Raw genomic sequence first — 23,963 nt, forward strand, 5'->3', positions numbered from 1 at the left:
ATTATCGACCTATTTACACATAATTATCGGTAGTATTTTTCAACAACTTTTCTGCGTGAAAGTTATCGTAATTTTTGTATCTAAATTATCAGGTGCGCCGTGCATAAAATACCGTGTTATTCGCATAGGAGTTACTGGAGGGATATTTCAACACTTTTTTCTTGAATCAGAGTACATGTAGATTCAAAGTCTAGATTATGAAACTGACAACAGAACCACTGTTTTTTTCCTTTGGTTGTCGAAATACTTTACTCACATTGTTTATCGACTTTGTTTTGTCTATCTCGTAAAAAGAAGACTCTTTTTGTCTATCTCGCAAAAAAAAAAAAGACTTTGTTTTGTCTAGTTTCCATGCTATTTTCTACAAAAGAAGATTTTAACTACCAATCTCTCACAACAACTACTTGTGCTGAGTTGGTTACGGCGGCACACCTCCAATTATCTGGTCGTGGGATCGAATCCCCACACCTTTTTTTTAGCGAATTTAGAACTCATTGTGGGATTATACGGGAGAAAAAAACTGACCGAGCGAGAAAGATCGGGAGAACGGAACGAGAGAGCGCTGTGATGCGGATGGAACGGAGATCGAATCGTAAATGCCTATCACTAAAATCCAGTCGACTGGATTTTAGTTTTGTCGTACTAACGATACCAGTACGGGGATTTTATCGAGAGCGCTTTTCACTGTGATCAGACTTAAATGGACACGGACACACGGTCTTCTTCTTCGCCTCTACCGTGGAATATCCATAAGCCAAGTCCACATGCCTTATGGCCACCGCCGGCGCCGTCGTTGACCGGCTCCTACGCCGGTTGGCCTCCGACGCTCGCCGGTCGGAGCTACCCTCGGGCGTAGACGAGCACGTGGCGCATCTGTGGCGAACTCTGTCGGGGTTGCAAGATGTGCTGCTAAGTGTGGAGAGATATTTTAGGGCGCGTACGGAGGTGCAGGATTGGATGGCGAAGATAAATCAGATTGTCTATGATTCTGAACATCTCTTGGACGAGTTTGAAGACCAAAATGGCATCGGATCTGAGAGGACCGGCTGTATTACAAAGGTTCGATAGTCCCAACCCCCAAATGCGCCTTGCCCAGGCATCTTCTTTATAATGGATAACCGCTAGTGCAAATTACTAAAATTTCCTTTTCCTTTTGTGTCGAAAATGCTACTCTTTAGGTTATTACGGTGCTACACTTGATCCTTTCTAGATTTATTGCCAATTACAGTTTACATTTGCTCCTGTCATATACTAGTATTTCTACAATCAATGTTTGAAATGGAGCTGCTGCTGTATATATATTTGTACAACTGATTTGGCGGTGCAACGCATCAGCTATATTGCACCATCTAGGTTAGTTAAAACTCTCGTTGATTGATCATTTTTAAAATTAATTTTGCAGGCAACATCATTGTGTTCTTCATGTCCATTTTTCTTGTACGATACCAGAGTGAATAGAATGAAGATACTCAGAAAAAGGTTGGATCTTTTAGCAAGAGATTCTGTGGTTTTCAGTTTGATGCAGCACCCAAAGTTTGATCTTGAGCAATCTGATATCCAAGAAGAGTTCTATAGAGCTGCAATTGTTGGAAGAGATAGTGACAAAGAAAAAATAAAGGAATTAATGTTGGAAAATGATACAGAAACATTGTCCATCATTCCCATAGTTGGCCTTGTGGGTTTGGGGAAAACAGCTCTTGCCAGATTAATTTTCCATGACCAGGGAGAAGGGTGGAATTTAGATCTTCGTATTTGGATCGACTTAAATAGGAAATTTGACCTTAAAAACATTGCTGCTGATATAATCTCACAAGCTAATGGAACAAAAGAAGGACCCTCAGAAATCAATACCAACATTCAGATCCATGAAAATCTCCAATTGCTAAAGGATCGTTTGCAGAAGACACTTCATGACAAACGTTGTCTAATTGTCTTGGATGACCTTTGTAGCATAGATAAAAGCCAGTTGGATGAACTGAAGGAAATGCTCAGGCGTACGAACAAGTGGATCAAGGTTTTGGTGACCACTTCCAGTGAAATAACTGCAGAACTAATGCACACTTTCCCACCGTACAAGTTGTTTCCATTGTCTGAAGATGACTGTTGGGAAATATTTTCTGAAAAAGCTTTTGGGGATGGAGGTATTGTTAATTCATGCCTGAAGAAAATTGGGAAGCAAATTGTGAAAAGATGTGATGGAATACCATCTTTAGCTCATTTTCTGGGTTCAGTAGTGCACAATCAAGTCATGGATGTCTGGTTAGCAGCAAGGGATGAACCAATATGTAAATTAGAGAGCACATATTCCATGAAAGTTAAAGTGTTTTCATCACTGAATCAAATATACTATGACATGCCCTCAGCGCTGAAACTATGCTTTCTATATTTATCAGTATTTCCTAAGGGATCTATTATTGATAAAGAAAAACTTATCAGACAGTGGATTGCGCTTGATATTATTGGATCAAAACATGGAACTTTGCCATCCTATGTGCAGGCGGAGATGTACATTCAGGACCTTCTGTCAATACATTTCCTCCAAGTCAGGAAGACACATTCAGTAAGTCACCAAGTATTTGTTGGATTGACAGTCTTTTCTTTTACTGTTTGAAGTATGCTTTTCAACTATTTACGGATATACCATTGTGAAAATTTGCTGCCTACTTAGTAAGTTCATATTTTACTTATTGTTGTTTATGGTTTTCATTTATGAACTTCGACTGATGAGTAAATACGTAACTTTCGTTCTCAACAATCTTCGCCTGTCATTCATGAATATATGATCAAGGTTATTATCCTTTAGAATCAATGGTACTTTCTTTATCAGATGGTAAAGGACTCACCAATAGGTTCACGATGAATCATGCGTATTACAAGATTCTGGTATTTGTATGTAGTATATTGAGCTTATCTAGCCTTTAGTTAGTACTCCATCCGTTTCAAAATACATGACGTTTTAGATATGGACAGTCTCAAGATGCAACTTTGAGCAACTTTTTTATATGTATATCTTAGTAAAATAAATAAATTTTGAAGCTATTTTTGATGAAAAATGTAATGCTACAGTTTGTACCAAACAAATCTAAGTAGTTTTTTGTTCATTAGTTACGAAAGAGAGAGAAGCTTGACAGCATGCTCTCTAGGAGGTCTTGTATTTTAGAACGGAGGTAGTAATAATTTAGTTAGATTTGAATGCATCAATGATGTCATAGCTTTAGTTTGGAATATCTTTGGGAGCTTCCATTTCGATTGACTTTCAGGATGAGCATTCATGTGGTCATGTTGCTTGCCTACTACTACCTCCTTCCTTATTGCTCTAGAAGGTTGACTATGCATGCATGTCTTGCCTGTATCTTTCTGTGCTTGAGAGCTTCAGGCCCAGAATGAAGGTTTCCAGAAAAAAAAAATGGGATTTCGAAATTCACTGGATATTTATCTGCTAGTTGTTGCCCCGTGAGTATTCACCCAAAAAATGCTGCCAGGCAGGGCAAGAGAAGTTAGATGAGGTTTTAAACACTGACACCCACCTTTAGCCTTTTCCTATCACACTTTCTTGGTTCATGTTCTGTATCATAGTTAGGTTCTCCCATGGATGGTTGTAAACTAGTCCAAATTCAAATAAGGTGGTTATGTTGGGGAATTATATGATTTATGTTCTGTTTGTTTCCAGGTTAATGGAATGGAGGTCAGTACGTCTCCTACAACACTCTACATGCATAACTTTGTCCATGAATTTGCAAGGCATGTTGCTTGCAATGATATTATTATTTTGGATGATAAAGAAATGAATGATAATGCAAAAGAGCTCTCCTTCCAATATGCATTGTTGACCCATTACAAAGGGCAATCAACACTTTGCAGTGCACTGCTCACAAGGGCAAGGGCATTACACTTTCTGAATGCTGAGGCTATAAAGCTCCATCGAGAAGCATTTGAATTACTGAGGCATCTGCGTGTTTTGAATCTCAGTGGAAGCTGCATTGAAGAAATACCCGCTTCCATTGGCCATTTGAAACATCTAAGATACCTTGATATTTCTGGCTTAAAGGTTCAGATATTACCTTCCTCCATGAGTACATTGATAAATCTTGAGGCGTTGGATCTATCAAATACTTCTCTCAAGGAGTTGCCCTCTTTCATTGGTTCTTTAGAGAAGCTAAAATATTTGAACCTGCAAGGCTGTGACATACTTCAAAACTTGCCTGCAACCCTTGGTCATCTCCAAACACTTGAGCATCTTAGGGTGTCATGTCGTTATGATATTGGTGAGCTAGCTGACTCTCTCTGCAATCTTCAGGATCTTCGGTTTATTGATTTGTCAAGCTGCACTGAGCTTCCACAGTTGCCTTGTTCATTTGGTAATTTAATGAAATTGGAGGATCTAAACCTATCTAGTTGCTTCAACCTCAAGCAGCTACCAGAATCTTTTGGCAACCTTTATTTTCTTAGGTCTCTGAACATGTCGAGCTGCTATGAGCTCGAACAATTGCCTGGATCTTTTTGTAATCTCGTCAAGTTGGAAGTCCTTATACTTAGGAGGTGTCATAGACTTCAAAACCTCCCTCCGTCCTTCGGGAATATCGAGAACCTTCGAATTTTGGATCTAACTGGCTGCGAGGCACTTCATGTAAGTGTTGGGATGTTAACAACCAATTTGGAGTATCTGAATCTACAGCAATGTCTTAAGCTGCCGACTCGGCCTAACTGTTTAAATAACTTCACTGGACTGAAGTTTTTGAATCTCTCACAGTGCATCCCTACCATTGACTGTCTGCAATCTCTTGGCTACTTGTTCAATCTAGAATATCTGAACTTGTCGCAAAATCCTCTCGTCATACCTGTGTCTTTTGTGAGGCTTCAGAAGCTGCATACGTTGGACCTCACTGGTTGTGCTCTTGAGCATCCATCCCATAGTTTACCTCAAATGTTCCTAGATATCATACATAAAATGACAGGACTGAAATTTCTGTTGACGAAAGATCCAATGATAGTGGCCTGTCTTCCACCATACATCCGGTGCTCTGTTAGGATTGATGAAAACTGGCACTTAGCGACCGACGAGCTTGTTATTCCAGACCTCACAAGAGGGTCCAGGGGCTTAACTATTGCAGAGAGAGCAAATCTGAAGAATCGACCAGAGCTACGTTTCCTTAAGCTGGAGTGGACTAATACTTCTCATCCAGCTGTACATGGAATAGATGAAGATTTAGGTGAAGAAGTTATGGAAAAGCTCCAACCACACCAGAGTTTAGAGCATTTTGAGCTAGTTGGGTATTCAGGATTTGCATGGCCTACATGGATGATGAACAACATGGTGACTTTACTCCCCAACGTTGTCAGACTCCATCTGCTCTGCCTTGGAAACTGTAAAGATCTTCCTCCACTGGGCCAGCTAATAAATTTGCGGCACTTGCATATAGAAGATATGCCTAACCTCGTAAATCTAGGTATGGGTCTTTCTGGGGGCACACAGCCCTTCAAGAAATTATTACACCTCAAATTGGAAAATTTACTAAACCTAGAAGAGTTGCCTATATTGTTGTTGACAAACAATGGGAATCAGCAGTTCATGTTCCCTGCTCTTGAGGAATTGTCCGTGCTATCGTGCCCTAATCTTATGTTCAAACCATCTCTGCCGAAGTGTCAGAAATATGGAATAAAAGATAGTAACATGATTCTGTCATGTGGGGAACCTTTGGGGCCACGGTCATCTCCATCACCAGCAAACATAATGATTACTGGGTGCAGGATATCTTCCAGTTGGTTGCAATGGCTTGAATCCTTGCAGACTATCGAGAAAATAGTAATTGATGCATGTGTGGGGGATGATGGTGAAGCAGTAACCTCTTTCAAGCTCCTAGGGGTAAAATGCACTCAAGAATCATCCAGTAGAAAGATTCCGAATGAAAAAAGGAACCAAAGTTCATCTGGGACAAGGATTTTAAATGAATTGACCACTCAGGCAAGTAACTGTGTGCTTCATTTGTTGCTGTACTTATTTCTTCAACATATTACTTTTCTTCTCCCATTACTTAGCTGTACAAAATATGTCAGGTTAATGACATAATATTTAAAAACATATTACTTTTCACACTTTTCTGTGGTCCACTGGTCCTCACATCCTGTTATCTTACGGAAATACAGGATGATGCCTATATGAATACTCGCCATGTTGTGGACGTGGACTCATCGGGCTGGCAATCCTCCGGTGAACCATCCTTGATATCTTTACAGCAAAACCCAGTCACAACAGGCCTTGGTACCTCAATAATCCGGAAACTTTTCCCCAAGTTTAATACCAGTTCGGGACAATCAGGTTAGCACATAAATATTTGCCACTCTAGACTGATAGAAAACCTTTTGTCAACTCGGTTACTGCATTTTATTTGTCATTCTAAACTGAACATATATTTGTTTGACATTAAGTTGTTTTCGTGTGTATTAATGACACCTCTGCATAAGGAAAGAATACTCCTGTTTGTGGTTAGGTATTTTTCTGGGCTAATATTTATGCCGTGTCACAACTAAAGACTTCATAGACGCTCCACACAATAAAAGTAAGAGCATCCTGTTCTTCTATGTCATTATACTTCTAGTAATTTTAATATATAACTAAAAGTAGTAATGGCCAAAGCTGTGTATTGTTTGACCACGTTGATGTCTGATAGGACAAGTAGAAGAGAATAGAAGGATTTAGCTATTTTCAGACACTGAATGGTTCAATTGGATCTAAGCTTATGAATCAGATCAAGTATGCATTGATCAGTGGAGATATATGCATAATTATTCTCAAGGGATAAAACAATGCTTTAGATTCTTTTAAGTGCTATTAGATGGCTTTCTTTTGTGGCTTGTTGAAGTATGGCATAAATGTTGTGCCTTCATTAAACGTTATTATTGCAGCTTAAAAAGCATTAACGTCCTATGAATGCTTCGAGACGAAAGCTGTGTGTTTTCTCGAGAAAAAAAATTAACTTTTAGGAATAGCAAATTGATCAATTCCATGGGCTCAAGGCCAATATATATACATGTACAGGGGAAGAGATAAAACAGGAATCCTAATACAAAAGGAAATACAAATAAGTGTCCTAGTACAAAACATACATCTCTAATATTTGAAACCAGAGCACTGCAAACTTGTAACTAGGTGGACTCATATGTCATTCTCACAGCCAGTGGCATTTTTTAAACTGCTGACTGTGTAGGGGCATGGTTCCAACTTTACCTAATATTTTTTCCTCGAACACGCATCAAATGCATGTCATTTTGTAATAGTAGAAAGCGCCGAAATAGCGCAATGACTAAAGCAACAAAGAAGAAACAGAGAAAAGCCAAAAGGCACAAAAAAGAAACTGTACAGGAAGGGCTGAAGCAACTAGAAAACCAGGTCAGGGGGGCGGGCACGCAGCGGCAGCTGCCTCAATGCTTTTGCGCCAGCGAGCATTCAGTACAGTTCGATTACCAATCTTTTTGCTGTGGCCCACCTTCTGTGTTCATATACTCTACCAGACTACTATGTTGAAAAGCAAACAAGGGTACATTTGGAAGTCTTATTTGTGAAATTATTTTGGAAGCGGAAACATTAGGAAGAATTAAACTTTGTTTGACTGTTGTGCTTAACAATTTTTCATTTCCAGTGGAGCGTATTACATCCTCTGCAGTAAGCATGCCATCACTGGAGACTCCAGCAACCTCTCGCCAGCTGTCTAGGTCCAAAATGCCTGCACAAATACCTCGAGTACGATCCTTGAGCTTAAGCCTTAAGCAGGTTCAGAAGGCTACTCGGAGATTTTCACCTGCACTTAAGCTAAGTGAAAGTGGATCCTGGGAAGTCTACAAGGGTATCTTACCAAATAACCAAATTGTTGCCGTGAGGAGAGCTAAAAAGGTTGTCTCCACATTCGCCTATTCTCTTATTTTCTCGATTTGTGTCCTTTCTCATCATTTAGCAATTTATTTCTAATAAAAACTTGCTGTTTCTTTGCCACTCATTTACGGTATTATTCATGATGCTTTGTTTTGCTGACAAACTACTTCTGGTAGGTCTTAATTTTGTTACTTTATATTTATGTCACGTCCTGGGGTTGGTAAGGGTCTTGAGGACCAATGATACCAGAGGTATGAGGAGCAAGGATAGGCCCCATGACATGGGGATAAAAGAGAGAAAAGGTTGGGGACTGGGATCATGGGGGATGCTAATTTGCTGTCAGTCTTCCTGGCACAGTCAATTTCTTACAGCCCCTTGTGTGTGCTGTTAGAAAGTACACGTCCCCTCTTCCCCGACCGTCATTCATGGCCGTCTCCATAGTTTCAACAATTCTTGAAACAGGTCTTAAAATGCTTTTGAAATAAACTTCCAGTTTTTTTGGGACAACCTTCCAACATGGTTGGAAGAAATTCCAAGAATTCTGAAACTACTTTCAAAAAATCAGGGGTGTGGCTGAACTGTTTCACATAAGGAATAAACGAAAAAATCCCCTCCTGGCCCCGCGTCGTCCTAGGCGCGCGACCCGGAGAACCCTAGCTGCCGCCGCCGCCGCTAGTGGTCGCAGCGGGGCCCCTTCTCCATCGAAGGTGTGTGTGTGTGTGTGGTGGAGGCTCTGCAGCGCGTGGTGGCTGGCAGTGGCGCGTCCCTGCGTGGGTGCATGTGTGGACCTCTGGGTGGCAGCCGTAGTCTGGCCACGCTCTCCGCTCGTCACTGGGGTGTGGCGGTGCGCCACGGGCCAGATCTGGGGAGTGGCGTGGTTGTGCAGTCGTGGTGTCCCTGCTCTTACTGAAAAAGGCTTTCGCCCCGCTTTATATATAAAGCAAGGATCATCAACAACCGGGTACAAAACGCACGCCACCACAACACAACGGCTGTCGGGGATGAAGGTGACTGGGGATGGCGTGCAGTGCTAGTGCTGAGGTTCCGGCAAGGTTGGTGGCTCGTGTGTGATGCGGAGCTGCCATCACATATGAGGTGCGCGGGCCAGCGGGCGTGTGGGCCGGTGGCGCTGCGCCAGTTGCGTGGGGGTGGTGGGGTGGATGGCTCCGGGCGAAAGCTTAGATGGCGTGGCGTCTGTGGACGACGCTTGTCCTCCTTGGGGGCCTGTTGCAGAGCACCTCCTCATCCTTCACTTCTGAATCATGTTCAGCACCTCCTCATCTTTCACTTCCGGATCATGTTCGTGGAGCAAAAGCTTACTCCGGTGTGAGTCAGGCGGCGGGTCATTTTCAATGCCGCTGCCCCCTTTGGGGCGTCGCCTTTGAAGGTCATCGATCCCTTTCGCCATACCGGGGCTGGACGGACATGGCATCAGGTTCGACAAGTGGCTGCCCGGCCATGTCGGTAGGGGTGGGCATTTTAACCGAAGACCGAATTACCGAACCGAAAAAACCGGTGCCGAAGCCGAATAGACCGAAACCGAAAAAATCAGTACAAATTCGGTCAGCTACTCTAGACAACCGAAATTAGCTCGGTCAGTTCGGTTTTAACCCTTTGTTAACCGAAAGGACCGATGACACCTAATAAACTAGTACAGGCCAACTCCATGCACTTGGCTGTAGCCCACTAGCGACTAGTCACATGCGTCCATTTAGGCCTTGGCAAATTCACCAGACTGCAAACAGGGCATCTTATCCACCGACCGTGCAGGTTGAGGCGCCGCAAGATCTAGCAGCCACCAGCCAGCCGCACCGCTCCTGCTTGATCCCGGCGATTGGCGCCGGCGCCGGCGCTGGCATCGTGACATCTCCTACCCTTCTTCTCGTCCACAGCACCCGCCTCCACCTCGAACTGCAACCGACGCTCCGCCCAGGCTAACCAGCAACACGCCTATGACCCCTACTTTGCAAGCACCGGCTAGCTAGCTGAATCTGTTTTTCCGAGCTGCTCGTACAGCCACATCTCCTCTTCCATTCGTCTGTCATACGCCTATTTTTGAAGATTTTTTGGTTGCTTCTTTCCATTGACGACCGGTGCCTCTGTTCCTTCATTTGGTGTTCGGTCAGAAACAGAGCACCGAACCGAAACGTCGGTCCACCGAATCCTCGGTTCCCAGATTTTCAGAAGATCGATCGGTTGTCATTTAGTGGAAACCGAATTTCCTTTTTGACCGGAGAACCGAATCGATCGGTTCGGTTTAACCGAATGCCTAGTCCTACATGTCGGTGCGGATGTTGGGGCAGTTGCCTCGCGTTCGGTGGTGTTGTGACTTGTGTGGCAATGATTATGGTGGCAAGAGGAGCAGGGTCATGGCATGCTCTTAATCGTCAACCGTTCGTCTTATCCCTGGGTGTGAAGTCGGAGCTGTAGCATTGCGGGGCGATGTGGTGGCAACATGTTTGGCTGATTGACTGACAAAGTTCTCGTATGTTGTTTGTTCTAAGGTCTCTTAGTTGGTCGTCTACGGTGGAGTCGGAGTTGCTTGCTCGGGGAGAAGTGATGACGGAGTGCGGTGGCTGGCAGTGGCGCGTCCCCGCGCGGGTGCGCGTGTGAACCGCTAGGTGGCGGCCGTGGTCTGGCCACGCTCTCCGCTCGTCGCTGAGCTGTGGCGGTGCTCCATGGGCTAGATCTGGGGAGTGGCATGGTTGCGCAGTTGTGGTGTCCCTGCTCTTACCGAAAAAGGCTTTGGCCCCGCTTTATATATGAAGCAACGATCATCAACGGCCGGGTACAAAATGCACCCCACCACAACACAATGGCTGTCGGGGATGAAGGTGACTGGGGGTGGCGTGCAGTGCTAGTGCTGAGGTTCCGGCGAGGTTGGTGGCTCGTGTGTGATGCGGAGCTGCATCACATATGAGGTGCGCGGGCGTGTGGGCCGGTGGCGCTGCGCGCGAGTTGCGTAGGGTGGTGGGGTGCATGGCTCCGGGCGAAAGCTCAGATGGCGTGGCGTCTGTGGACGATGCTTGTCCTCCTTGGGGGGCTGGTTGCAGAGCACCTCCTCATCCTTCACTTCTGAATCATGTTCAACACCTCATCTTTTCACTTCCGGATCATGTTCGCGGGGCAAAAGCCTAAGACTCCGGTGTGAGTTGGGCGGCGTGTCATTTTCAATGCCGCTGCCCCCTTTGGGGCGTCGCCTTTGAAGGTCATCGATCCCTTTCGCCATACCGGGGTTGTACGCACGTTGCATCAGGTTCGACAAGTGGCTGCCCGGCCATGTCGGTGCAGATGTTGGGGTGGTTGCCTCGCGTCCGGTGGCGTTGTGACTTGTGTGGCAATGATTATGGTGGCAAGAGGAGTAGGGTCATGCATGCTCTTAATCGTCAATCGTTCGTCTTATCCCTGGGCGTGAAGTCGGAGCTGTAGCATCGGGGGGCGATGCGGTGGCAACATGTTTGGCGTAGACTGACAAAGTTCACGTATGTTTGTTCTAAGGTCTCTTAGTTGGTCGTCTACGGTGGAGTCGGAGTCGCTTGCTCGAGGAGAACCGGAGAAGTGATGACGGTGACACCTTGTAGGCAACCTCTATGGTGTTTTTCTCTTCGGCGATGTGTGTGGGTCTTGTGGATAGCCAGATCGGTTAGGGTGTTTTGTCTTGTGGGCGTGTCATAATGGTTTACGCTCGGGTTTCCACAAATTAACTGGGCAACTTTGTTCTACCTTTTTTAATGGATCGAGTCCCAAGGGACCGACTTCACAAATAAAATAAAATCAGCATTCATGGGGACTTCTCTACTTAAAAAATGACGAACTTCCAATTTTTTTTGGATAAGCCTTAAAAAACACACAACTAATTCTAACAATCTTTGGTGAACTTTTAAAAATTAGGAATCCACCAAATGTAAAGAAGACATAAACTAGACCTTTAGAAATCAACCTGTGGTTGGATGGTTAGGAGGACAGTGGTATCCGCTAAACTATAAGACAAGTAAGCTTCTCCAGACCATACAAATGCACGGCGAGCCCAATGGGAGCTTTCCCTTCACCGCCCCCATGCGGGTGGTCCACAGGGTTCATAACTACCCCTCTTACTATGGGGCATTTACCTAGCCAACAGGGTTCAAGCCCTAGACTTTGACACCGGTGCTCGCATTTTCCTTGATTTATTTTAGGCCTTCCAGCGATGTGTTTTCAGTGGAAGGAGATGTTTCCGTCGACTATGAAGGCGTCTATGGTGACTTCGTCAATCTCAAGATGATGTGCTTGCTCGGCCTCTTGGGTGCTCATAGGGTGTGCGTGCTTGCGTTCATAGGGGTGAGTGTATGTGCATGTGTATGGGCGTTTGTGTCTATACCGTGTTAAAAGAAAACTAACTTCCCGTAAAAAAAAAGAAATTCGAAACCTAGATCTGGGTGGCTGACCATGACTGAGGTGGACAGCAGCAGTGCCTGCATGGGTTTTCAGTTGCGGCAACTGAGGGAGTAGTGTTTTTTTTTCAAAAAGGAGGTTGACCCTGGCCTCTGCATCATCGTCATGAACGGAGTGAGTAGTGTTGAGAGGCTGGCCGCCATGGAGGAAAGCTGGCGAACAATGGCACCCATCGGGAAGCGTGGCATCTCCCCTTTGGTGGCAACAGCAGGAGCACGAGCAGGTGCAGGGCGCTGGCTGCGGTGGAGAAGAGCCCGCAAATGATGGCACAGGGGTGTCCTACATAAGTGACGATGCACGTGTTTTTGTAGCTTCTCCAGTGAGGAAGTGCCGAACCCACTAGGAACAATTGACTGGTCTTTTGGAAGTTGCAATCTGAAATCTCTTAAAACTCAGATGGCGAAAGTAAAAGCGCATATGGTGACTTTTCCCCTCGCCCCCGTCGCTCCCGCGGGCGGCAGCCGGGTGACCCCTAGTCCCAGCCTCCGTCGCCTCCCCCTCCCACTCTCCTCCTTGACGCCGCTGGCGGGCTCCACCGAGCGAAGCTCGGCAGGCATCGACGCTCCTCCCTCACATGGTGGCCGCGTTGTGGGCGGCAGCTCGTCGGCGGGGATGCAGCGCTTGGTGAGTGGCGCTGTGATAGAGCTGCGTGCTGCAGGCACGGGCGTGAGTGGCTTCACATCTGGTGATGGTCGGCGGTGCCCTACTGCGTGTCCGGGCTGGCATGCGGCGACGGGGTTGGAGCCCGATGTGCTGCAGTGTGCTGCGGGTGGTGCCCCACATGGCCGAGCAGATTTGAGCCCTGGCACGCTCGGGGTAGTGGCGCCTATGCGCTAGATCTTGCAGCTGGCAGACTTTGGGCAGCGCGGGACATGGGTTCACTCGGGTGTGGGCCTGATTGACCGACAGTTCGCGGGTGGCTGCGCGCAGGAACTAGTGGCTGGCGATTTGGTCTTCTAGTGGGGAGCTAGGGTTGGACGGTGGCGGGCCTCGGGGTTTGTCCTTGGCCTGATTCAGATGGACGGATCTTGCTCATGGAGGCATGCTAGCCAGGTACCATGCGGCGGGCAATCGGCCCATTCCATGGTGCTGGTTGTCCCCGAGTTCCTCGTCCCGGTCGTGGTGGAGCTGGAACGAGGTGGGATTTGGCACCCGTGACCGGGTGTATCTGCATGTGGGCCGGCATCGGGAATGTCCGGTCCTGACTGACGGCGGTTCCGCTCCGGGCGTTGTTCGTGTCTAGGTGCCTAGTCTCGGACAACATGTTGTTCCGGTGCCGGTGGTGCGTCAGTCTTGGATTCCAGGGCGGTGGCCCTCGATGGTGAGGCTGCGCGATTGGCTTTGCGGCAAGCAGTGCGACAGCGGGTGGTGCCTCCTCTTTGCTATGTGGGTAGCAATGGGAGGGGCGGCGGGTGATCCTGGCGTCCTCATGACTTGGCGGTGGCGTCTCCCTGGTCTGGATCTGGAGGTGTCGAGCTGGCAAGGGGGCCCCTCCCTTGGGTTCGGTTTGGTGGTGCCTTAGGTGGAAATGGTGAGCATCCGAGCGAAAGATCCGTGCTTTGGCGCCGGCGACGGTGATGCTCAAGGGTGTCACTTAGCTCTGGGGGCGTCATTGTGGGTTCCTCTTCGTGTTAGGGTTCCAAGTGAAAACCTTACTTCATCATTTCGGGCTCGACGGCCACGGCGCTTTGCTCTGTTACCATCCTGGGGGCATTGTCGAGGAACTCAAGTATCATCCGGCTGTAGCGTATCGGCGTCTTGGGCGTGCTTTGATCCTGGCGTGATGCTTCTTCGGCTCTGGCTTGAAGTGGATTCGTTGGTCTCCTATCATTTACACGTGTCCTCGTCGTCACCGTCCTCGGTCCTCGCTATCCACTGCCAGGATCAGTGCTCCATGGCCCGGAGCGAGAGGGCAGACGCTTGCCCTCTCCGGCAATAGCTTGGTGTGTTCGGTGTGTCGGGGTCCGGTGATTTCCCAAGGCGGCGTGGTTCAGTTCCGGTTCGGTAGTCTTGGCAGCATCTTGTTAGGTGTGGCACCCCCTGTTTTCATGCTCGGCTTTGGGTTGGTGGCGTTCTTGCTGCCGTCTCGGTTGTCGTTTTTTTATCTTTTGGCTTGCTTGTAAGGGGTTATCGCCACCACCTTGTATCGGTTCGGTCGTTTGTGCTTTATATATAAAATGGGGCTAAGCCTGTTTCAAGAGAAAAGAGCATATGATCATACCTCATACAAACAAAGAGCAGGATACTTCCTCACTAGCAAAATACAGGTAAACGGTTGAAAATATTCACTTCTGTGTAAAGGCTAGATGCATCTTACACTGAAGGAAATATCTATCACGTGTACCACGGTACCAGGACAAGAGATGCTAATTTGGTCTTCCTGGGGAAGGTCTAGGGCGGAGTTCAGTAATCTGGCCGGCCCGTGCCTTAGCCGGTGCTGCTAGGGTAGAATGGTAAGGAAAAGGAGACTCTAGGGCGTAAACTTCTTTATTATCTCATTCCTCGAATGAGTACAGACTATTTATATAGGACAACCATGGCGTGATTGACAAGTTGGTTCGAAATCAATCTGTACCTAATTTGAACTCTGGAAGGTACTCCCTTTTCTGAACAATAACATGACTCGTGACCGAAACCTGATCATACTAAAGGGTGTAGCCTCGGGTACGCTGCTGCAGCCTCCTCATGCGTCGCAGTTGCAGCCGGCCTGCCATTCCTAGTGTAGAGAATTCCCCAAATAATAATAACGATGTTGTTCCTCAGCACGTGGTAATTAAGTCTTCTTTTGTTTTCAGGGCTGTGATCGTGCTGCGGAAGTTCACAAGAAAGTGCAGCTCCTTACAGCAATTAATCACTGGAGTTTGGTGAGGTCTCTATGTTTTATTGATAAAGGAAATCAGTTTATTATGATCAGTGAGTATGTTCCAAATGGCAGTCTAAGGCAGCACCTGGATGGTATGTTAAGTTGCTCATTTATTCTTCCTTCGGTTGGGAAATTTGAATTACCTGCATCAATTTTAACTTATCCACAGGCCAACATCAGAAAATCCTGGATTTGGATCAACGCATATCGATCGCTATTGATATTGCTATTGCCTTGACTTATCTTCATTTATGTGCTGGTAAGAAAGTGATAACCTATGGTGTCAATATTGGTTCATTACACATTGATTAAATTGCACCATATAGTTTTGATATTTGTCAATTCAAGTACTTCAGCTTCTCAACAAAAAAAGAATCGAGTACTTCAATGCATACTCACTTCAGTAGAAAAAGAGTGAATGATTTTGAACGTTAGCACGATTTCCAAATTTAAAATTGACTATAAATTTGCATCATCATATATTTTTGAAAAACGAACCTGGTTCATTTTTTACACGGCCAAGTTAAAATAACTTAGGTTGACAGCATGCACTCTAGAGGCCTTGGGCCGGCGGCTAGGGTCCCCCCTGGCTCAGTGCTGCCCGGTGGCCATGGCCGTGTGGGCGGCGTGGTAGCCGGGGTGTGGTGTTCGGTGGCGGTGAGCGTTGGCCGGGGTGAAAACCTGTTGTATCTTCGGACGGACTGGCGACAACGAAGCTCGTTCCCTTCTTGAAGGCGTCGTCGCGGCTCTCATTGCCCGTCGTGTTGCTCCAGGGGAAACTCTGATCCTCGGATCGGGCGGTGGCGGCGCTCCGGTGTCGTAACCTTCATGAAGGCGGCGCTTTGGAGCCCGCGGTTCGTCGTATGTGGCTTCATCTCTTCGCAGTGGCGTGTTCACGGTCGAAGTCCTCGGTTGCTCTTGTAGTGCTAGGGTTGGTGTTGCTGCGCTCAGCGCCTATGTATCCTGCCTTGGGTGCGTGCGTGTGTTGTGGAGGCGTGCGTTTGTACCGGGTTGTTGATGATCGTTGCTTTATATATAAAGCGGGGCGAAAGCCTTTTTCGGTAAGAGTTACAGTTTTGTGAAATGTAGCCAGACTGCATGTCTTTAATGAGATAGGGCTCCTAGGTGAGAGAGAGACATGAACTGGGGTATCCGAAAATTTTGGAGTGAAGGCTAGGCTTGATTTTTTTTGGTGGGAGAAGGATATGCTGTGATTATAAACTGGCATGGGAGACCTTTTGGCAGAGAAAGGACCAAGCTTGACTTTTGGGTGAGAAAGACATTGCTATCCCTTTTTATCAGGACGAGTTTTCCTTCAGCTGACTTTAATTATTTAATAATTAATATCATTTTCATTCAGCTGACTTAATTATTTAATAATTAGTCTTTCCATTTTGTCTAATTCAAATGTTGAGCAGATAAATTCTGTGTTCTCAAAATCGTTGATCATTTATACTTGCTTGCGGCTGCTCGACTAATTTGATAGCTTTATTTGATCATGGGTATTTGATGAGAAATTTTTCGTTATGGTCATGATTTGATTGTAGCAGGGGAAACAATGATCTGTTATGATTTGAAGACTACGAAAATCCTTCTGACAGAGAGTTATAGAGCAAAGTTGGGTACTTTTGAATTGTCAGGAAGTGGTGACATGGATAAAGTGATAGGGACAATTGGCTACATAGATCCACAATACAACCGTTACTGTGAGCTGACAGTTAAATCTGATGTCTACACTTTTGGTGTAATACTCTTAGAAATTATATCTTCCCGTGGACCGCAAATGTGGGATCAAGACATGCGAGACTCAGGGATCTTTGACAACCATCTTGGCCCTGGCATTGCGGCATGGGTAAGTTGAACCTCGTATGCTTTTGTCTCCAGTTGACGTGTCTATCCTAATGAAGTTCATGTCATGTAGATATGCGTTCGGAGGTCTAGTGCAGTTTTCATAACCGCAATGGCCGATGCCTTTTGACCTTGTGTTTCGAAATTCTGTAGAATGACATACTAGCCTATGTGTTGTGCATGCAGGCTCTCGAGAGATTTAAGGCAGGCCACGTCAGTGAGATATTGGATGACCGTTTGGCGGATCATGTGGATGAAGAATTTCTTGGAGACTGGCTTGGTTTAGCATCCTGGTGTACAAGTTTCGAAGTGGATGATCGCCCAAGAATAGAGGAGGTAGGGGAGCGGCTGTGGGAAATATGGAAAGACCACAGAAATCGCATAGGACAGCCGTACGAGTACGAGAGGAGTTGGGAAGAATTTGTGAAAGTGGAGGGGATACCCTGGGGTGTCAATTCCAGAGACAAGAGCAGCGGGCATGCGGAGTTTCCTGCAGAAGGGAAGGTGACAAAGCACCAGTATTCGCCTGATGTGAGCAGTCCACAGTTGCAAATGACCCAGTACGACGCTTCTCCTATCGGTTCTGATATTACACTTTCTCCTCCACTCTCTCCCCGGTAGAAATCAGCAGTTTCGGTTTTGCGCCTGACTGGTAAAGTAGGCGACAAGCTGGACCCTGGAACTTTCGCAGCACTGTGACCTTGAGCCCCTGACAATCCTTTGTCATGAACTCCGCTGCTGTAACCCTCTGCTGACTGGTTACACTTGTACAGTACAATTCTCATCGGCCATGGACGAGCTGTGCTAAGCTGACAAAACCGGGCTGCTACGACTCTGAACTCCGTCCATGCCCGTTGTGCATGGTGATTCGAGGCCATTGACATCGCCAGGAAGCTTACTGGAGGGCTGCAAGGAATCTGCCGTGTTCCCTACAGGATTGCCTTCCGCACGTCCCTTGCCCTGAATTGGATCCTTTTATGTGTTCTGCTGCTGCAATCCAGAAACGCTGCAGAGTTTGATTGTAGTTTTGAGGGTAGAAGAGCCCACACTATTGTCTTCTTCACAGCGCCTGGTTGGGTTTGTTTTGCTCAGTTAATTGGCACTTTGGTTGCTGGAAACTGCCAACATGGGTTCTGAGTTTGGGAACTGTTAATGCATGATCCTTCCAGTATGGACAATATGCATAGATTGATGTGTCGTCCAACCCGTTTGCCGGCGACAGCTCGGCGTTCTCTGTGTAGTTGTAGGAGTCTAGGTGAGGACTGCCTACTACTGGTGATAAGATGATCATGGGCGCACAGCCGGTTATTTCCATCTCGCTTTACTGAACCCACGATGAGTTTTCTGCGCAATGTGGCTGGTTTAGTTAAATTACTAATTCATATACAGAACTTCTACTTCAACCTGATCAAGCTTCTGAGCTGTTGCACTTCGAGAATATTCAACTGTTTTTATGTACCTGATGCATCCAAGAAGCAGGCATACAATAGAAGTACAATCACGGCACCTTTTATCTTTTTCCTGTGGCAAGTGACCAACATGCAGATTTACTTTCAGAACCAAAATATTGTAGTGTTGCACACACCATGATAGTGCTATTATTTTTCCCCAATTTAATTATCATCTTGATCCCTTCATTTTCTCACAAATGGTCAGTTGCTTTATGTTACTATCCGAGGATGTTTCTCTGAAGATGTTTTCATACTACCTGCAATTGTAGGAGTCTGGTGATACTTCTTTAACCAGACATTGCACTGGATCTGCAGGGTCTTCTTTTTTCCATCCGCACTCAAATGTTAGTTCAATGGCTACAACTTAAATTAGAATTAAGCAATCCTAATTAAATTTTTTTAACTAGACCTTATTAAAATTGTACATGTAAGTACAACATTCCTCCATATCACAGGTATCTATTTCTTCCTTTTCATTGCCGACAAAAACTGGCATTCTTAATTTTACTGCTTACGTGTACAACATGCCTCCATATCGTTAGGCACTCCTTATTTTTAGCTAGCTCATGATTGTAATATGTAACAATTGTAAAACTTTGTTGGCCGTTTCTCAGTTTTATTAATTTAAAGTCGGGGGCTGCTTGTGCCTTTTATCTAAAAGTATACAAGAACAAGCGTATTTCTTGTTCGTGCAAAATGCACACATGTTGGGTCGTTCCCTACACGTGCTCATGAGCCTAGCTAATCTCAAGATACTATGGCGGCTCAGTCTCTTGGAGATGCTCATAGTATGCTCGTGTATGTAAGCGACTTTGATTGTACTGTGTTCAAGAAGGTCTCGGGTTCGAATTCCCTTTCTCCCTTTTCATTCTCCCTTTTTATTCTACATCTTTTTTTTGCGAGAAAACTTTCGATCTATTCATCAACAGTAGTACAAAGAACACTAGAAGTAAAATTTACATCCAGTTCCGTAGACCACCTATTGACTACTACAAGCACTGGAGCGAGCCGAAGGCGTGCTGCCGTCATCGCCCTCCCTTATCGGAGTCGGGCAAACATTGTTGTAGTAGACAATCAAAAAGTCGTCGTGCTAAGACTCCATAGGACTAGCATAACAGAATGGAAAGGATCCAACATGTAGATACACATATGTAGACCAACAAAGACCGAATCCAAGCAGACCAACGAAGATCGGATCCAACAAAGACGGACACCGACAGGGTCTCACGAGATCCATTGGAGACATACGTGTTGGCACCAGATTTTGGGATGGTCAAAAACTTAATTAAGATGACTTCAAATGAAAAAGTGCTCTCAATGAAAAAGTTCGGTAGTGTTGACATGAACAGTTTGGGCCATCACCATCCGATCTCATCTCGAGGGCCGAAGTTATGCTCAAAGTACTAGGATTTTGTGTGCAGAGTATTGTTCAGCCAATTGCGCCTCCAGGACAGCCTCATATGAGAAAGTGCTCTACATGGATTATCTCCGTCTGGTCAAAACGATCGATTTTGATATAAAAATGTCTCAATCGGAATTCATATGAGAAGTCTGTCCCGGAAGTTCGGGTAAAACTTCCGGGGTGGTTCCGGGCTAAACAGAGACATTTCACCGACCCTCACATAAAGCGGGGTTTTCAGTATTATTTGCAGATTTGCAGGCCTGGTTTCAACCTCAAGACGACCTTGAATGAAAAAGTGATCAACAGGCGAGTTTTTCTCCGTTTCAAGATCTACAACTTTGCTTTTGGGGCCATCGTGATCCGAAGTCACATGCAACCTGAAGATTTAGTGCAAGAGGGTACTTGATATAATTTGAGCCCGGAAGTTCTGGGCCATACCAGAAGTTTCGACCCTCGTAGTCCGAGTTAGGGTAACTTTTGACGATTTGGACATGATTTGAGTCTGTTTCTTGTATGGGAAGTCCAGTCGCCCCATATATATGTAAGGGGTGACGGTCGATTGAACAACACACAATCGAACAAATCAATATTATCGTATTTTTTCGTGTTCATCTATCTTTATCCCTCTCCCTTGTATCTTGCTTCTTGTTCTTCGTCGTTCTTTGAGATTGGAGGGCAGCGAATTCACGAGGCCTTAGGGGCGGTTAGGTCGACCTAGGGAAGCCCATAGCCGTTGCGCGCCCTAACGAGGTCTCTCCCGGGTGTGTGGGGTTTCGGGTCTACAAAAGCGCTCGCCGGATTGCTTGCGTACCGCACTTACGGTCGGGTCTCCTTCGACGCGAGTTGTGGTGGATCACCCTGACGTCAAGGGTACATGGTGACGTGTTCGTGTGCGAGCACACTTTTTGGTGACTCCGCTGGGGAAGAAGCTTCGAACACTCTCTAGCCCGTTCTTACTACGAAGAGATCGTCATCAAGTTGCTGCAATCTACAAAGGTAATATGAATACCCAATTCCCCTTTGTAGATGCAAATAATTCATATGTTGTTTCTAAATCACTTAATGAGCATAATGTATTGGCTAGGCCTAGTTTTATCAATCATGCATCTAATTACGTGCAAGGGCTGATGCAAAATAATCTTCATGCTTCAAATTCTTATGATTTTAGCAACATACAACATATGTATCCTAACTCTCATGCATCGACAACCCCACAAATTTATATGCCGATGAACAACATGATGGGTCTGGTTAATCAAGTTGAAACACCATATGTAGGAACTTCCAATAGCATGCGACAAAGTGTTCCACCTCTTTATTCATCGGCAACTAATTTGCGATATACTAGTTCAACCATGCCCATGGATGGGATAATTGGCCATGCTACTACTAGCTATTCAGCTAGTTACTCTCAACCGTCATATGCTACACCTTATTTTTCTGCACCGTATACGACTGTAGATGCTCATAATTCGGCTCCGCACCTTCATGGTCATAGACGAATAAGTGAAAAATTTGCAGGAGTGCACATGCCATCATCTAATATTGGAGCATATAATACATACTCTATGCAATTGCACAAACCTCATTGCCAAAAGAATCTAAAAGTATTATGGAGCAATTCCTTACAGAATGGGAAGTGGCTATATTAAAAAGGGATATAGCCGGAAATAACAAGATTAGTGCTCTTTGCCTTGAAGAACATGATAAGGGACTAGTTCCTGATTATAATGCAATAAGAGCTTGAGTTTTACAAGAAGATGAATCTTTGCCAATTGATAAAATTGACAAACAAAAATATGGTTTACAACAATGCATATGCCTTCACCTAGTACTACATCATATTATACACGCCCTACACTATTGCAAAGTTTTGGCAACGCCCGTGTGTCATTGCCGAAAGAATCTAAAAGCATTGAGGGGCAATTATATCCGGAGTGGGGTGAGATTGAGAAAATGCTTAAAACCAATTTTGCCGCTCACCGCCAGAAACAAAGAGAAAAAGAATTGGCTCAAATAAAAGAAGCATTGCCAATTGGTAGAATCAATGAAAAGGAGGATGACTCGGAACATGAAAGCGCTTTGATTGAAAAAGTGTAATCAAGTAGTATATACTCCGAGTCGATCAAATCCAAAGAGGAAAGCATTATTGAGAAAGGGCATGGCAAGCATAGCAAAATGACCATGCTTTATTTTTTTGAAGTTAATTGAGGGAGTCCTGGATTCGGGGGTCCTCAAGTGTCCGGTCTATTCGATATGAGCCGGACTGATGGGCCGTGAAGATAAAGCAGAAGACTATCCCCCATGTCCGGGTAAGACTCCTATATGCGTGGACGCCAAGTTTGGTGGCCGGATTTACTGTTTCCTTCTTCTGTAAACCGACTCTGTACAACCCCAGGCCCCTCCGGTGTGTATATAAACCGGAGGGTTTAGTCCGTAGAGGCTATCAGAACAATCATAGGCTAGACAACTAGGGTTTAGCCATTACGATCTCAAGGTAGATCAACTCTTGTAACCCCTATACTCATTGAATACAATCAAGCAAGATGTAGGGTTTTACCTCCTTTAAGAGGGCCCGAACCTGGGTAAACATCGTGTCCCCGTTGTCCCTTGTTACCATTGATCCTTAGACTCACAGCTTGGGCCCCCCTACCCGAGATCTGTCGGGTTTGACACCGACATTGGTGCTTTAATTGAGAGCTCTGCTGTGTAGTCATGAAAAGCGATCTATGGCTCGCCTTGTCATCAACAACTACATCACCGTGGAAGGAGCCTAACTTCAGGACAGACCCTCCAGCTCGGCGATTTCATCGTGGGTGCCCGCATGACCATTAAGACGACAGTGTCCCCCCACAATCGCCAAACACCACCCCCGCATCGGTCTCGAATACTCCGAAAAGATGGATCCGGCGGACATCTCGTCCTTAAACGAGCTGCTAGATCGCATCGCCACCCTGGGGCTTTCAACGGACTATGATCGGATCGGGCTTAAACCCGACTAGAGGGAAATCAATCTCCTGCCGATCACCCGCCTGGTAGCGGTCGTCGAGGAATGAGCCGAAAACACTTCTTCCCCTAAATTAAAAACCATATATGTTTGGGTCTCCAACCCCTTGAGCTGGATACCCTTCCTTTGGATGGGACTCCGCGTCCCCCGAACTCAGGGTCGGACATAGGGTCAGGGGAGCACTTGGATCTTCCCGGACCCGAACTCGTGACCTCGGAAATTTTACAAGCTCCAGACACAATTTCGGGTTGGGATTCAAGTTTTACCCAACCCACCCACCACATTCAACACTCTCCAAGTAATTCAGGCCCTCCAGACATATATGACCTTATGTATGTACGACAACAACCTCAGGAAACGGTCCATCACTTTTGGGCCAGGTTCCTACTTGTCAAAAACAAGATCAAAGATTGCTGCGGTGATGTCAGGACCCCGACTCAATGCCACATCGATCTAGCATGTAACACCTCATATCACTTTGCGGCCTCACGCTCGGTATTCCCACGGGTGTCGCCTTACCTTTGCCCGGGACCGTTTGCGCCTTTTGGCACACGTATATGACAGTGTCGCTAGCATCCATATGATAAGGAGCCCGGGCTGACATGGCTAGTCGTAAACCCAAAGTGGCACAGACTTACAGGGACAGGCATCCATGACCCAGCATCGAACGTGTCGGTCATCAACGAGTGAATCCAGGCTGTAGCACTGGGCTAGCAGGACTCCGGTGAACCGGGCTGTAGCGGGCTAACAGGACTCCGGTATTCATCGCGTGACATTTCCCCGAAGGGACAGACACAGGAACGAAGAAGGACACATGCCGGCCAGCCTAAGTGTTCCGGAGCAGTAGCAAGCTACCATGGCTCAGTGGAAACACTAGGAGACATTTCCCCGTAAGAGAGGCTACTAAAGATAAACAACTAGATGGTCAGATCCCACACATACCAAGCATTTCAATAACATACACACAATATGCTCGATATGTGCAAATACAACATGGCATCACAACATGACTCTATGACTCAAGTAATCTATTCAATAGGCTCCGAGGAGCGAGATATTACAAACATGGGTCTCATGACCCAACATTCAGAGCA

At 45.9% G+C, this 23,963-nt stretch overlaps 1 protein-coding gene across 4 annotated transcripts; it reads left to right on the forward strand.

The window, feature by feature from the left end:
- The first annotated feature begins 717 nt into the window (after positions 1-717).
- On the forward strand, positions 718-18,763 carry LOC119308851 (putative disease resistance protein RGA3). Of its 4 annotated transcripts, none has more exons than XM_037585016.1 (9): positions 718-1,059; positions 1,403-2,560; positions 3,671-5,962; positions 6,145-6,316; positions 7,638-7,888; positions 15,094-15,253; positions 15,331-15,420; positions 16,709-17,013; positions 17,196-18,763. In XM_037585016.1, the coding sequence occupies exons 1-9, from the start codon at positions 772-774 to the stop codon at positions 17,628-17,630; spliced, it is 5,151 nt and encodes a 1,716-aa protein (XP_037440913.1). In that variant the 5' UTR covers positions 718-771; the 3' UTR covers positions 17,631-18,763. The 4 variants fall into 4 exon arrangements, with proteins under 4 accessions (XP_037440913.1, XP_037440914.1, XP_037440915.1 ...); XM_037585017.1 differs by having other exon boundaries at positions 16,712-17,013; XM_037585018.1 differs by lacking the exons at positions 16,709-17,013; positions 17,196-18,763 and adding an exon at positions 15,707-16,691.
- Positions 18,764-23,963: the final 5,200 nt, after the last annotated feature.

This window comes from Triticum dicoccoides, chromosome 5B (assembly GCF_002162155.2).
Source record: "Triticum dicoccoides isolate Atlit2015 ecotype Zavitan chromosome 5B, WEW_v2.0, whole genome shotgun sequence".
Classification (NCBI taxonomy): domain Eukaryota; kingdom Viridiplantae; phylum Streptophyta; class Magnoliopsida; order Poales; family Poaceae; genus Triticum; species Triticum dicoccoides.

Excerpts from the sequence above, each read along its gene's own strand:
- LOC119308851 (XM_037585016.1), top strand. The coding sequence starts at position 772 with ATGGCCACCGCCGGCGCCGTCGTTGACCGGCTCCTACGCCGGTTGGCC. Across the intron at positions 15,254-15,330 it reads TCTAAGGCAGCACCTGGATG|GCCAACATCAGAAAATCCTG; the intron begins GTATGTTAAGTT and ends ACTTATCCACAG. Across the intron at positions 15,421-16,708 it reads TTATCTTCATTTATGTGCTG|CAGGGGAAACAATGATCTGT; the intron begins GTAAGAAAGTGA and ends ATTTGATTGTAG.